The sequence below is a fragment of the Propithecus coquereli genome, unplaced genomic scaffold, assembly GCF_000956105.1.
Source record: "Propithecus coquereli isolate 6110/MARCELLA unplaced genomic scaffold, Pcoq_1.0 Scaffold289, whole genome shotgun sequence".
NCBI lineage: Eukaryota > Metazoa > Chordata > Mammalia > Primates > Indriidae > Propithecus > Propithecus coquereli.
This window is the reverse complement of record NW_012148496.1, coordinates 1637970-1654373: the sequence shown is the minus strand read 5'-3', so window position 1 is coordinate 1654373 and position 16404 is coordinate 1637970. Positions and strand designations below refer to the sequence as shown.

The 16404-nt window shown below is 39.9% G+C and overlaps 1 protein-coding gene across 1 annotated transcript in view; it reads right to left on the bottom strand.

Annotated features, from left to right (window-relative positions):
• Positions 1–16404, bottom strand: part of VAV3 (vav 3 guanine nucleotide exchange factor) — a 508157-nt gene that overhangs the window by 422486 nt on the left and 69267 nt on the right. Inside the window, exon 2 of the mRNA XM_012648507.1 lies at positions 1263–1379. Coding sequence (XP_012503961.1) covers positions 1263–1379 — 117 coding nt within the window. The remainder of the gene's footprint in view (positions 1–1262; positions 1380–16404) is intronic.

The window sequence follows — 16404 nt, the reverse complement described above, 5'->3', positions numbered from 1 at the left end:
GTTCCTTGTACTTATTATCATATTTTATCCTCCATCACTTTTTGGACCTCAAGAGAGTTAAATCACAGCTTGCCAGAGATAAAAGGAACCTTAGACACCACATTCTTTTTCCCATTTCCTCTTGTGCAGCTTTCCCAGCTGGCAGGCAGCCCGATGCCCGAGAAGGCTGGTGACTTCCAGAAGATCACAAAATGACTCTGCACCAAGGCCAGCGAGAGAACCCAGGCCTTCTCCCTCCCTAGACGGTGTGGCTTCGCTATATTTGCTGTAATACAAATATGGGGAAGCCGAATTTCTTATGTTTCTGTCCCAAGTTTGTGCTATTTATTCCCATTGCCAAGCAAGCCAACCTATGGCTTGGTTTTTATTTTATACGCAAAATATTATATCTTAGAAATCAAAGTGCCACTCTCTAACAGCCTTTTGATTAGATGCTAGCACCTGAATTATGAGAGTAAGGGCAAACTTCTCAATATCATTTAGTTTTTTTTCCTTACATGCTTATTTTTATAACGCAATTATATGAGCAGGAGCTAAAGTCCTGTCACCTTAAGTACCTCTTTCATGGCTACTTACTTGTAAGAGGTTTAACTTTACACACATTCATTTCATAATAAATAATCATAACTTTTGAAAGGATGATTTCTTTCACCTATTATACCGTGCGTTTAGTGTACACACAATAACTGCAAAATTTAAAACAATCCCTATGTGAAAAATATCACTAAAATCCAAGAAATATGTGCTGAAATCCAAACAATGGGACTCACTCAATAATCTCAGACGTTTCAGTGATGCATGCCTTCTCCAAGTCACCCACCCACGTGTCAAAATGGAGAAAAGGGCAACAGAACGTTCTCAACTTCCAAAAATTAGGTCCCTTTCAGATATAGAGAAGACTGGCAGGAAGGAATACCGGCCCTCAGCCACGAGCGCCCAGTGAACTATCTAAAGGATGGATAATAGTAACCCTGTCCTCTGAGGTGACCAGCAGGAAAAATTACCTTGGCTTAAGAGATTCCCTTACACTGCTTTAATTACAAATAATTATAATCTCATTCGGAAAGCTGTTGCTATTATTTGTTTTTTGTTGTTGCTTTGTGTGTGTTGTTTTTGTTTTTGCTAAGCCACCTACACGTGAAATTTTGTTAATACTATATAATGCGATACATAAGCCACTCACACGCCGTCCTTCAAGATTTGAAACGATTTGATAAAATGTTCTCCAATAAAACATAATATAAAAAATAAAGCGTAATTACCTTCCCAAAGTCACGAACATCAAATAGGTCAAACGCCTCGAAGAGTTCGCTTTTCCTCATTCCAAACGTGTCGCAACAGGCCGTGAGAAATGTTCGTATGTTCTTCAAGCAGAGGAACTGAGGAAGGGAAAACGCTGTCAGTGCACGAGGAACGCTGCGCGCGCCGCCCCCGCCGCCGCCTCGGGAGTCCCGTCTGCGCACGCGCGACGCGGCCGCGGACGGCGCGGCCAAATCCCTGCCCTGACGGAACGCACGTTCTAATCGGAGAAGACAGACGAGAACGAACGAGGTAAACACAAAAAGGTAAATGTTCATTTCCATGTGGTGGTAAGTGCAATAGAGAAAAGCAAAACCAGCAGGAGGGATCAGGAGCGCTGGGGGCCGGTGGGGACAGCATGGTCAGAGGAGGTCTCGCCGAGAGGACGGGGGACAGATCCGGGTGCAAGGCACGGCCACGCAGAGCTGCAGACAGCAGCCCAGCCTAAGGCGGCACCGCACCCAGGCGGCGGCGTCCGAGAAAGGGCCCCGGCAGGGGGAGTCACAGGGAGGCAGCACGAGGCTAGAAAGGCGCGGCCTCGTGCGGGAGCAAAGGCGCGATCTGACACTCTGACGGGCACTTTCGGGGACTGCTGTGTTGCATACGGGTCGGAGGGGCTGCGGCAAGGGTGGAGGCAGGAGAAGCAGACGAGAGGCTACTGCGATGACCCGGGTGACAGACACGTGTGGGGAGACCAGACCGCGGTCACACCTTGACTGTGCTAAATCCGAGATGCCCACCAGTCGTCCCGTGGGAAATGGGGCAGCAACTGGATGTGTAAGTCGGGAGTCCAGGGACAGGTGGGTGCTTCAGACATAAAAGTGGGAGTCTTCAGAGCATAGTGAACATTTAACCACAGCATTGGCTGAGGTGACTTTGGAAGCGCATAGGAGGGGAGAGGACCTGGGGCCAGGAAACCTAAAAAGAACAGGAAAAGAGGAGGAGTTCACAAAGGAATCTGAGTAAGAGTGACCAGTGAGGAAGGGGAGAAACCAGGAGATTGGGTTTTCCTGAAGCCAAGTAAAGAAAGTGTTTCTAGGTGAAGGCAGGTAAACTACAGCCGACGCTGCAGATGGCCAAATAAGATTGACACCAAGTACTGAGCATGGACTCGGGCAGTGCGAAAGTCACAGGGACTCGACAAAGCAGAGTCTGTGTGCAGGACTGGCGTGAAAGGCTGCTTGGAGTAGCTTCCAGAGACAAAGGGAGGAGAGGAAGTGAAGACAGAATACAGACTCGAGTTTGGGTGCAAAGGGTAACAGAAATAGAGATGAAGAAAGGGTTTTTAAGAAATAATGGAAGACGTTACATGTTTCTACTTCAATAGGAATACCTTGGTAGAGAGGGGAAAGTTGGTCACGTAGGGGAGAGGGACAGTCCCCCAGATGAAGTGCTTGCGTAGGCAAAGGGGAGAGAAGTCAAGTGTTTGAGGGCAGCAGCTGTCCTTAGAAAGCACAGTCCGCTCATCCACACTAACAGGAAGGATGGGAGGGAAGGGAAGGAAGGCAGACACTATTCGCAACTTAAAAAAGTTAGAATTTACTTCCAGTATCTAAAACATTCAGCGCTGCCTAAACAAAATACACACATACCCTGAAAGTGAATTCATTCCTTTTGGAAATATCAGCTGCAATGGCACACATTTTTATTTATTTATTTAGTCAAAACTTTAAATACACGTGGTTTATTATATGTCAGTTATACCAAAATAAAGTTGTTTTAAAAAACAGGGAAAAAAAATATTAACCTCCAAAAAGTAAGCAACATATTAGCTAATTATTATATCTTTGCTTTTTTTTAAAGCACTGTCAATGTTTTACCTTGTTGTTTTCTTTTTTATCTTGGTTTGTTTTTTAATTTGCAGAAAGCACATTTTACTTCCTCTACATTTGAAACACTCAGATTTTTCATAGGCTTAACTTAGACACATTTCACCCTTTACAGGAATCATCCTTAGAGGCTTAAATATTTCAAGAGGGGTTAAAACCACAAGGGAAGGATCGTAAACTCTTTGAAACACAAAGGCAATAGCCAATCAGCATATACAGTGACTGCTTTCACTTTAAAAAATTCATAAGAGACCTTTAAGACACAGAATCACTCTGCATGTAGCTCTTCCACATAGAATCGCTTATTTACAGATTAAAAGCCTTGCATTCTGCCAAGACAGATAATAATTACTCTCTTGGGGATTAGGCAACTGCTCTCTTGCAATATCTTTTACATAATTAAGTGCCCCGACTCATAGCTCACCAAGGAACAAAGAATAATTGCATATGCCACCCTCTGAAGATTTCTCACCAAACTCAAATTTTCCCCACATGTAGGGAAAACTGCAGAAGGCTTCCACTAAACCGCTTTGATTATTAATTCAGAAAAGTATTACTGAAAGTTAAAACACTATGAAATATAGTCATTATTGCATGCATAGAAGAGAAGATTTAAAAGGAGGCTTTCTTCCTCTTACTTCTGGAACCAACCTTTACCTTACTTGTCCCTTAACTCGTTCAAATCTACTAAATTCAACAAATATTTACTGGATTTGAAAGTCACTGGTGTGCTTTCACTTTTCCAGGCAACCCTCAAACTTGGTCACCCCTTTATTTATGTATTTCTTCAGTCAACAGTTTTTGAATTCCTGCAATGTTATAGACACCGGCAATGCTAAAAATGAGTAAGACAAGGCTCTGCCTCAAGGTTCTCTATTAATCAGGAGGTTTTCACAGTTCTCTGAAACTTGGCTAACACTAGGCTACACCTTACTCAATGCTCACAGGTGTTCTGTGCACATACAGGAACAGAGTTAAGAGATGGAGGAAGTGGGCCTGCCAGCCTACCTACCCACTCTAAAACTTTTGCTTTGTTTTTATCAAATTAATTTTCTTCTTTTTCCAGTTTATTTTTTTTAATTTCAGAACAAAAGTTTAAAAAATAATACCATGAACACTCACCTATGCAACAATGATAGCACAGTGCCACATACGCTTTTGCATGCATATCCTTTATAAAATTCATTTTGCCGAGCTGCTTCGAAATGAGTTGCAGACATAGCACTTCACTCCTAAGATTCTGTAACTCAACATGCATCTCCTAGGAACAGGACATTTTCCTACATACCAACAATATAGTTATTACAGCTAAAAAAGTTAACAATTTCAGATTATCTAATATCCATTCCATATTCAAATTTCCTTAGTTGCCTATTTTTTATACTATTTTCCCCTCAATCTAGAATCCCATCAAGTTTTACCCATTGCATTTGGTTGTTTTATCTTTGCAGTATCTTTTAATCTAAAAATCCTGCTGCCGTTTTTCTTTCTTAATGACACTGACTTTTTGAAGAGTCCAGGCTGGTTGCCTTATAAAATGACCCACATTCTGCATTTGTCTCATTGTTTCCTCATGGTATCATTAAACCTATTCTTCCATCACTTGCATTTCCTGTGAACTAAAATCTAAGTCTAGATTCAAATTAAACAGTTTTGACAAAAGTACTTCACACTCTGAACTTCACATTTCATCACATCAGAAGACACAAAATGTTAGGTTGTCCCATTATTAACTAATGCTAAACTCAATCATTAGTTAAGTTGCTTACTGTCATATCTCCCTATTATAAAGGTACATGTCCTCCTTTATGTTAGAAAGTAACCCGAGTATGCAAATGTGGTACCATGTGGCTATCCTATTTCCCAATAAATTTTTCATAGTGAGTTTAGCATCCCTTGATCATCCTTGCTTCAATTATTGCATTTGAGACTATAAAATAGTCATTTTTCTAACTCTACCATTTCTTCCATATTTATTAGCTGGTATTCCTTTGTAAAAAAGAACCTCCTCTGCCCTACACTCCCCACCCCCTTTTCTCTGTTTGTGTAACAATCAATTGCCATCATTATTCTTTTTGATGTTCATATTCTCCCAAATTTGGCCACTTGGGGTCCCTTCAAACTGGTTCCTGGGATCTTCTGACACGATTCCATTAGTCTTTCTTTTCTTGCTTTCTGATATCAAGTTGTCCCAAGCCCATTTCATATTTTCCCTGCTCTGCTTCTGGAATCAGCCATTTCCCCAAGCAGGTCTTATTTTCATTTATACAGTAAATAGTATTTAGAAGACAAAGTCTGAGCACCAATCTGCTCCTAGATTACATGAGCCAATTACATTAAAAGAACCAATACGTCTACCTTTTGCTTAAGCAATCTCTCACTTGTAATAGAAAGAGCTAATATAAACAAACAGGATCGGCCTAACTGGTTTCTAATGTACCTCTCAGAAGAGTCTATAATTTTCTTTGTGGAATGACTAACAAGTGAGCTCTTATTTCACTGTGTTAGAAAAAAAGAAACTTGAGATACTGAAGAGTACTAATGAATGCCTGGTTTTGTGGCGAGAGATGGGACTGGTGTTTCGACACAACATTACGGCAGAGTAAGTTTCTTCCCCTGGCCTATTCATTCTTTAAGATTAGAAAGTGTGTGATAGTCCTTTGTAGCATCTGAAGCAACTTAAAACATACTGCTGTCAGAGATGGTTTAGGAGGCACAAGGACAAATCTCATTACTTCATAACCATACCTATTTTTGACAGAAAATTATACAAATTTCCTAAATCTTCTAACTTATTTACATGAGTTAACTTTAGAATCTCAAATTTCAGGAATTAGAAATAAATAACTTTAAATTTTGTTAATATTAAACGTATCCATACAAGATAAAGCGTTGCCAATTAAGGATACATGAAAGTTTAAATGGCCATTGACTCATTTAACAAATATTAATGAGATACCTATTATGTTTCAGGCATCATGAAATTTCATAAAACATACCAACTGGGTACTGATATATTAATGTATTAAAAAATGTTAATCGAATGAAACTGCCAAGAACTGGGCATAGAAAAAGCAAACATGACCCAGACTCTACCCTCAAAGGCTTATTACAGTCAGGTAGAACATACAAAACAAGTAAATCCACAGTTGCACAACAGTGTGGCAATTGCTATGAAGAAGGCATTCAACGGGTCCTGGAAAGCCCTGCGTATCAGGGACAGCTTTGCGGAATAACTGAGATACGAGGTGAGATCTAAAAGATGAGTGGGAATCACCCACACAAAGAGAAGGAGTGGCTGGTGTTGGGGGGGCGGGGAGGAGGAAATTTCCAGACTTGGGATGCAAAGGTGCTCCAGGTAAATGGCAAAGTACAGGCACGAGCAAGAGAGGAGACAAAGCATGGCCATGGAGGGCAGTGGAAGTGGTCAAGGTGGACACAACTCTGGACTGGAGCAGCGAGAGGAGGGGCTGTAGAAGGGAGGTGGAATTTACATGGCACGACAAAGGGTTCTGGGCCTTATCCTAGAAGAAATGGTGAGGTGAAAGGGTTTTAAGTAGGATAGTGGAATACTCAGCTTTGCATTTTATAATTACTAGTGTTCTAGTGATTTTTGAGTACTTCCTATGTACTAAGCCTTATGCTAAATGTTTATACCATTTAATCCTCACAACAATCCAACCAAGAAAGTTAATTTTTTTTCTTTTATATATACTGAGGCTTGGAGATACACCCAAGTTTACACAACTGCATCTGCCAAAGTAATGGAGTCAGGATTCAAATCCAGACATTCTGGCTACAGACCCCATATCTTTAACTACTGTGTTATACTAACTCCATTTTTGCAGTGTGTAGAATTGAGTGATTTTCTTCTTATTAGAGAGATGATGTGGGGTAGGTAAGCAAAACAAGGACAATTAGGACACCATCATATTAATTTAACAGGAAATGAAGGGATTTAGATTAGGATAGTAGAAGGAGGGACAGAAAGAACTCTAGGAAGTAATAGGGAAAGGAAACACCTAGTGACTGATTGACTATGGGGGAGGCAGAGGTGGGAGAGAAAAAACTTCAGAATTATACACATACACATCTGCCTTGGGCACTAGATGGACAGTAGAGGCATTCGCTGAAAATGGTAACTCAGCAAATGGGGGGCAGGGTGTATGAAGGAAGACACGGAGTGAGTCAATTAATTCTTGTCTTCACATATGGGAAGTCCCAGTGGTCAGATGCTGCCTAGCCTCCCTCTCAGTTATATCCAGTGATAAGTGACATATTCTAATGATAAAGCCGCCTTAGCCTCTCTGCCCCTTCAGAAAGACATGAATAGCTTGCTTATTCCATGCTGAGAAACGAAAATGGTAGAAAAGCACTCAATGTATAATAGATGCAGATCATCTTCAAAGAAGAAAGTTTAACACCATCAAAGTCTAAAACATGCTAAAATTATGCATCAGGCCAAAGCTCTCTGGATTGGAAAATGTTTCATAACCAGATAGCTGTCCCAACAGACAAAGCATAAGTGGCTTTTCAAAGGGCAGCCTCTTGTTACCACCTCAATGCTAGCAATACTGATGCTACAGAAAAAAAAAAAAAAAATGTAAAAGTCCAACTGCCAAAGCTCACTATAAAACTCTAAATGAGTCTCTTCTTTTCCTCTACCCATCATGTAAGCAGAATACATGGTTTCCTTTTTCTCTATAAGAGCCATCTTGCCTGTTCTCAAGGATATGAGTGCAAACAGGATGGCTTCCCTTTTTTTATTGGAAAGAATAAACACCTACTTCTCTAAAATTGTTAGCAATAATGGACTAGTTGTGTTAACTGAGGCCACATAAGAGGAAAAACCTCCACCACTTATTGTGAAATGAGTTATTTCAATCCCAACTCAGAAATTACCTCTTTGTGGGAGGGTCAGCAATTCCTAACACAGCTTCACAACCAGGCAGACTTACTGACTTCACAGCCGTGATCCAAGGACCACTGACAGCCAAGCTGTCCAGTGAAGAAGACATGCTTGGGGTCTCATTTCTAGGTGAGACACTCATTATCCCATTTGGAGGAGAGGCCCTGAATTTGAGGGTTGGGCATAATTCAAATTACGAGGGGCCGTTAATAAGCTGATTGGCAGTTTTGAAAGCAAAGAAGAGACCACCATGAAGCCCATTTACAGACATTAAGGTATGGTTTTCTTTCTCAGCTAAGCTTCAGCTTAGACTCTGTGAAGCCTCTCCCTAGTACCTTTGTCATTCTAGCCCCTTTATCCCTCTCCAAGGGGTTTCAGTCGTCCCTTGTAGAACTGGTACGGTGGAGGAGATGGAAGGGAAACGTTAATAAATAAAGTTTCTAGCTTACCAGGTTCTCCATTTCTGTCCCTTTCAGCATATCTTCCTTTACCCTCTACATCTCTGTTTTAAAATTATGTGAGCTAAATCTTACATCTCCTAGAATTTAAAAAAAGAAGAAGAAGAATGATTTTTATTTGTCTAAGGACCTCATCTGTCCTTTTCCCTTGCGAGTCAGTGGGTCCCAGTAGAAGGGGCATCTCCACCACTGTTCCACGAAGCAATCATGTCCACAGATGTCTCCTGAGTTACCACCCAAGGAGTGCGCTGCACTCAGCATCAGTTCAGGACTGCATGATATGTGCCGATTACGTTGATCCTGATCCTGATATCACAAATGAGGGAAGACTCCATGAGACACTCAAGAGAAGACGACAAAAATGAGGAAGGGTCATTTCTTAGCTCTAATCTTGTTCTCAAATCACTAAACCAAAACTCCTCTATTCTTGGTAAACTAAAAGCCAATATATTCTGTTTTGACAATTATCCAGGCCACAATTCATTTTTAATGGGTAATTTTTTAAAAATCACTTAATCAAAAATATAGTAATGTAACATTTAAAGTTACAGAGTTTTTTTATTTTTTGCAATGATAACATAATTTTATGAGTTAGATGTAACTTTACTGAAATGACTAAGCTCATAAATGTAGGACTAAGTTATAAAAACACATGCATCCTCTTCACTCTACAGCACCCGGCTCACACCTGTGACGGTAATAACGGTGCTTTACTGTGGTATGTGTTTGCTCAACTATTGCCCCATGAAATAGTAAACATTTTTGAGAGTAGAGGATACTTCTATTTCATCTTTGTATCCCCAAAGCTTTTATAACAGACACATTTTTAAATAAATTGATGAATGAATGTTGACACAGTTTATCTCTAGAAAAAATTAAATGCAACCATTCCTTGGGAGGCAGGGAATTCAGTGAAATTTTACACTAAATTGTCATCATATCCTCTTACTTAAATGTTAGTATAGCAATGTGTCTTTTTTATTAAGTTATCTCAAAAACTTTTTTTAGAAGTTGGTGACATATTAAGATTTATAAATAAAATGAAAAAAGATTTTAAATTATTGGGCAGCTACATTCATAAGCATGATCTCTAGTCTGGGTTGCCTGCCCCTGGTGACTGTTCAGTGGTGGGTTGCTAAGTGGTCTTCAGGGGGTCCCTGGCCAGCAGTCTCCACAGCACACACACACAAGCCCTCTGCTGCTTTCAGCGGTTCTTGTCCTCATAAGAGGAGCACTGTACCCCTCTCCATGGCAGAAACTTACACCCTCAGTTTCAAAGGTTTTCTGTCAACCCCCGCATTAGCTCCTGGACATAGAAAAGGAAAATAAATAGCGTCTTTACTCCTCTTTTTGTGTTTTTAGTCTATATACTGAAAAACTGAATACCTGGGAAATGCAGAGGTCAAAGTTAGCGTGAAACATCTATTTTACTAAGTTCATTAACCTGCCAATGAAAGCAATGCACGCCGCTGCCTTTACTGAGAGAAAGTAGCACTCAGCTGCATCGTTACCAGGAACACTGCTAGCCCAAAGCAAGCAAAAGATGGCCCCATCTACATTCCAAAGCAGGCTTGCAAGGTTCCCTACTGGGGGTACAGAAAATAGGCATTTCCTTCTGCACAGGCCATAAAGAGGCAGTAGAATACAGTAGTGAAAAGTCAGGATTTTTATATCAGTGGGAGTAGCCGCAGGTTAGTAATAGTAGTGTCGGTAGTAAACATACCAGGAGGATAGAAGTAGTGGTCGTTATCAGCGTAGCAGTGGTGGTGATGTCAGCCACTAATGCAAACGTGGAGGGTGAAAAACAGAATCCCACATACCTATACCTAGGCTAGAAATGGACTGCCCTTCCAGGGGAGGGGATCTCCAGGACAGCACACCAGCCAAGAAAACAGCTCCCTGTGAAGCAGGGAATGAGAATCACTGTGCTTGTGTCACCCCAGGAGGGAGCTGGGGTAGTTCCTCATTAGAATATAACATTCAAGATAAAGGAGAAGTCTGGGGTGACACATAAATCTATGTTGCTTTTAAAGATAAGCTTTACAAATCTGTCAATCCAGAGAATGAGAACATAATCAGTGTACTCAAGTTTGGTCTAAAAGGAAAAAAGCTGTGTGCAAAGTAAAACAAGGTGGTCTGACTGCAGGTAATCTCACCTCCCTCACCTACAAACAGCCACCTGTGCAAGCAGCCCAGAACTCCCCGCACCTCACTGAAGCACAGCTGAGAATCCCCCCGACCCCGATCCTTTGCCGCTGAGCCCACTACTGCCTGGACACTACTCCTCCCACCTCCCCCCACTGCCCAGCCAGTGCAGGATTCAGGTAGCAGGAGGTACAACAGGGAAGCAAAGAACGGAGGGTAAAGTAGACCCTATGTCTCTTCCTCCTCACTTAATCTGCCCTTGACTGTATCAGGTAAGGACTGTTCAAATTCCCATTTACAGATGAAGCAACTGGGCACAGGGATAAAATAACTGGCCCTAAGTCACACAGGCAGAAAGGGGCGGGGCAAGGTTCTAACCCAGGCTGCTGTTTCCAAAGTCCACGCCTTTAACGACTACGATATTCCACCACTTAAATGTGGGACGGTCCAAAACTAGGGAGCTAGGGGCCACAGGTTCTGCCCCCAGGGGGATGACAGTGGAGGAAAGAAACAAATGAACATTTCAATTTTGTTTCAATGAACAAAAGGACATTTCAATCCCAGTGTGACAACATTAGGTTTAGTGGGGGCACAAAGGAAGGACTTGTCCAATGAAGAGGGGTAGTTTGAGATTCATTCCTCCAAGGAAACGGCTAAACTGGGTGTCCAAGGATGAACAGAAGGTCGAGAGAAATGGTTTGCTGAGAAGCAAAGGGACTGGCACAGGCAAAGGCCTGGCCTTTTGGAGGAAATGCAGTAATTCAACTGGGACTCAGAATTAATTTCTCCATAAGGACAAGGTAATGTCTCATTAACAATGACTCTGTCTACAACAAACAACAGTGAGGGTAGACTTACATGTTCCAGGTATGGCACTAAGAACTTTCCATGGAGTATCTTAGCTAATACACATAACAACCCTATGAAGATGACACCATTATTCCATTCTATCCATAATGAAATTGAGACCAACAAATAACCCAAAGTCTTAGCAGCTAACAAGTAGCAGAGTCAAATCCAGCTCCTCCCCAAGGCCACACAGCCTCCGTGGGGGGCGGGTCTCCAGCAGCCTGAGGGCTGGGCTGCAGGCACCTGCCAGGGAAACAGACTTGTGGGCCCCAAGGAGTGCCCGGCGGGACACGATTCCCCAGGAAAGCATGCTACTGCCCATTTAAATTGTTGGGACAAACTGAGTTGAGGACTTCTTTCATTCTCTTTTACCCTCAAAGTTTTAAGAAATCTAAGATGATGACTGAGCTAAGATGGGTTCTGTATAGTGGTTTCCAAAATAGCTTTTCCCTTCATATGAATCGCATTCATCTAGGTTTATACAAACTTGTACTTTCTTCCTTCAGTTCCACCCATGCTGGAAACTTCTGCTGTATTGTTTGTTCCCCACCCTTCCCTCCCCTCAACACACCCTCCCGGAGATCATGCTTTTATACTCACCAGGGCACTGCATGGTGTTTAGTATAAACTAACATTTAAAAAACAAAAACCTGTACTCATCATAAGGAAACCATTAGAAAAATGAAGTTTTTTTTTTTAAGTACAACAAAAACATACTCAAAAGCATTATTTAACAAATGTTCTACCAATTATATTTTTTCTATTCAAAGACAAGGAAAGTTCAATTTGCATTCCTTAAATATAAGTTATTAAGTTAAGCTAGAAATAAATGGAATGCATGTTAATATGTTTTCACCAGTCAAAGAAAACTCTTCTCCAAGGTTTGCCCTCAACCCAGAGGCTCTGGGCCAACCCGAGGCTCAGACTCCACAGGTCTCCCATGGTGGCCCTGTCCAGGCCCCGGCACAAATCACGGGTGATGGCAGTCTGCTACCCACAAGGCAGACATACTTCAGTAAAACTCCGAGAAGTCAGCTTTGATCTGAATGGCTTTACTCATGGACTGAATTTAGTATTTTATTAATATTTTGGCTATAGTGACCCACCAGTGCATGTCATTAGAAAACAGCAATATCCTTCAAGAATATTCTTTTAAATAAGTTTAATTTATTTTAAATCATTGCATCACAATTGTGTCAAATATCACAAGAATTATTCTTTGCAATAGAAATGTGCCCAATACATAAAACCAACAACCATTCATTCTGGCTCTTCATGGATTTTCTAGGAAAACTAAATTCCAATATTTTTTCCTTCTATCACCATGATAAATGCCCTCCAAAATACCCATATTTGAATATCCAAGCTACATCTCTCATATTGCTTTTCGCATTTAGACAAATGTTTTAAATCTTTTGCAAAACATATGTCATCATTTTCAGTTCAAAATCCTTGGGTGCTGTTCACATAAAACCAGAGTGTAGGTATGCCACTCCTGGATGGTGCCCCTACAATACCCCAACCCACACCACGCCTCCATCACCCTCTGCACAGACACTCGGGGCTCTCTGATATTTTACGACCCCCATGTGGTTTCATCTCCTTACCAGGACTATATACGTATTAAGTTTTCCAGTACACCTTTAATTTTTTCAGTTAATTTTCTGCTTTGCCACTTTCTGTGACAATTAAATAAGGAAGATATGTCCATGAAATTTGAAATAATTATTAATTTTACAAAATACCAGATTGTCTGAGCTCCTCCAGCCAGTCTGCTGTTCTGGTTCTATCTAAAAATCTCTGGAGGTTAGTTTGTAAAATATCCTTAAGATCAGACTTAAGAATTCTGTGTTAATTCCTATATATAAAGTAAAATAAAAGAATTAATGGCTGCTTTATAATCTTGCAATATTATTATGCCTACAGGCATAACGAGACACATCAGAGAACATTAGCCATATACTGTGATATTTTCTTTATTGAAAGAGGTAATCCATAGTGCAACTAAAGATGAAGTGTAACATTTCCCCCAAGTGATTTCAACTTCAGAAAAAAGAGGAATATATAACTTTTCTCTAAAAATAACCAATGGAAAAAAATGCTGTTCAGATCAGCAGAATACTTAGCTCTAGACTAAGCAATCTACCCTCCCCTCTTCCTTCCCCCAGCTACAGAGGAGAACATGGCCTTCTTTCTTGGCATCTTTTAGTTTGCTTCTTCTCCACACTGATTAACTTTGGAATAAAATTATTTCCATATATCAGTCATTGTTCTTCTGTGCCGAATTCCTTTCTATTTTCTGCCCACATTTCTTACCTCTCTAACTGATATTCTCTCTGCACCCACACTCCTCTGAATTTAGCATCATCTCCAAATTTTATGTAAATTGAAAGATAGAATCATCTACATTTTATAGTCTGGGGTTACATAAGTTTGGTAAGCTTCCTAAATTCATCTAGCCAGTGGGTAGGTGATTTGAACATAGGCCTGTTTGACCCCTGAGCCTGTTCTTAATGACTGTGTGTCTGTGTGTGTGTGTGTGTGTGTGTGTGTCACTTGTCCTGTATTAGGCTGTGTTCAGGGCACATAACAATGACCAAAAAATTCAATTCTGTTACTATACAACTTGGTACATTTTATAAGATACATGAATAAGATGATATAACATCTGAGAGAATGACCAGTACTTCCTGGAGTTGCCAAGCCAGGCTTAACACAGATGTGTTGTGAAGTAGGGATCTTCCAGGGAGAAGAAAAAGAAAGGAAGAATGACTACGTAATTTACTGTCCACACCAGAACTTTTTTTTAATGAAAGGGACAGTAGCAACAATTGCAGTAGGACAACAGGGCTTAAACAAGAACCACTCACGGTAAATCAGGACAATGATCTTCCTACAGTAAAACCATTTTAGGCAGAGGGAATTACATTTGCAAATGGCTGTTTAAAAATCCCATAACATTTCAAACAATGTTAGAGAAACCAAAATTAAAAAAAAAAAAAAACCCTACACCACATCTGCCTTATAGAAGTAGGGTAGCAAATGAATAACTACTGAAAAAATATAAACATCCTACTATAAATATAGCCCATAAATATCTACTTTGGGAGAAGAGAGTTCTAGAATGATCTAGCACAGTCTAATTAGGAAGATGTATGATCTAAAAGTGTCTTAAAATTTGGCAGAAAAATGGCTAAGTTGGGTACAGATTTGGAAACCGTAGAAGTTAAGATATTTACTAGACTTTGAGATAAAGATGGATAAAACATTTAATTCATTGAAATTAAGTTCCCTGGGAAATAACTCAAAGGAGGAAGTTGTGCTGGTCATTCGCTCCTCTCAGATGTTGTATTATTTTAATAATTTTTAATAAAAGGTACCAAATTGTATGGTAACAGAATTGAATTTTTTGGTCATTTTATTATATGCCCTGATCATAGCCTAATACAGAACAAGTGCAACACATACACACACACACACACACGCACACGCACACACAGGATACGAAGAAGAAGAATGAAGAACAAAAGACCCAGGTACAAATCCTGGCTCTGCCATGAAGAATTGGGTGTCTATAAGAAGGTAATTTAGTGTAGTCATTAAGAATGGGCTTAGGGGTCACACAGGTGTTCAAATCACCCACCCACTGGGAAGGTAAACTTAAAAGGTAACTTTCTAAGCTCCAGACTATAAAATGTAGATGATTCTATCTTCCTTATAAGATAGTATTTAGTCTAGTAAAATTATGCATGCCAAGCATAATTTTAAGAAGCAGTAAGCTATCGCTCAATATTGCTTATTGCTGTTGAGAATAAAATGATAAATCATGAAATAAAATATAGCCCTTATTTTATAAGATTAATATGTCATAATAACATGCAATCATTTAACCCATGCGAGTTGTGGTTTCTCCTACAAAATGGGGAAAATTATATTTTTCTAACAGGATTGTTGTATTTAGGTGAGATAATCTATGAGAAATCTAAGTTTCATTAATTTACTTCATTTATTAAGCACTGAGTGTCCATTACATGCTAGGTACCACTTTAAGCACAGACTGAGTACAAGGCTAGATGCCAAAGATAAAAAGAGAAGATAGACAAGCCCCTTTCTCCTAAGGAGTCCGTAGTCTAAGGATCAGCAGATAACCTGAAAGAATTGTACAAATGCAAGCATCGTTACTTATCTCTTCACTGTCCTGTAAACTTCCTTTCTCTGGTTTTTTGGATTCTCCTTAAATTTGTTCAACCAACATTTCATCTTTGCTATCTGAATTTAAGCTGTGTTTAGGATTATTATTAATACTTTCCTTATGTAAAAAATACAAAAAATGAATTACAAAATCAGTAAGAGATAGACTACTCTGTATCTATATATAAAGATTATATAAATGCACTAAATGAATATGCATTCATTAGAAATTATAGGCATTCTATGAAATTCTTTTGTGAGTGAATATTTTTCCCTGAATTTTTGCAAATCAAGTATTAGGTTTGCTCCTGTCATACTCTCCATGCTCTGGAGTCTGAAGAAGACAAAGATAACTTTTTCTTGGCCTAGATTTCCCCCCATTCCTGTATCCATTTTGAATGTCAGCAATAGTATTTCAACATTAGCTTTGTTTGTTCCTTTCCCATGTGCCCACCAGTTAGGGGTTTTGCACTATACTAAGTGCTATCTGGCCTCCAGTTCATGGCCAATACAGAGGATCTTCTAGATGATTCTGGATGGAAATAGCTAAAATAGTCCAACTAAAATCAGGAGTGCAAAAATAAAAAATATACATAAAGTAAAAAAAACTTGGTCCAGTTGCTAAAGCTCAAGTGTTAACTTACAAAAAAAATACTCATAAGTCATATATATAGCCAGTTATTCTGTCACTGAACATTTTCATTTTTAGCACTGCAATTTTGTG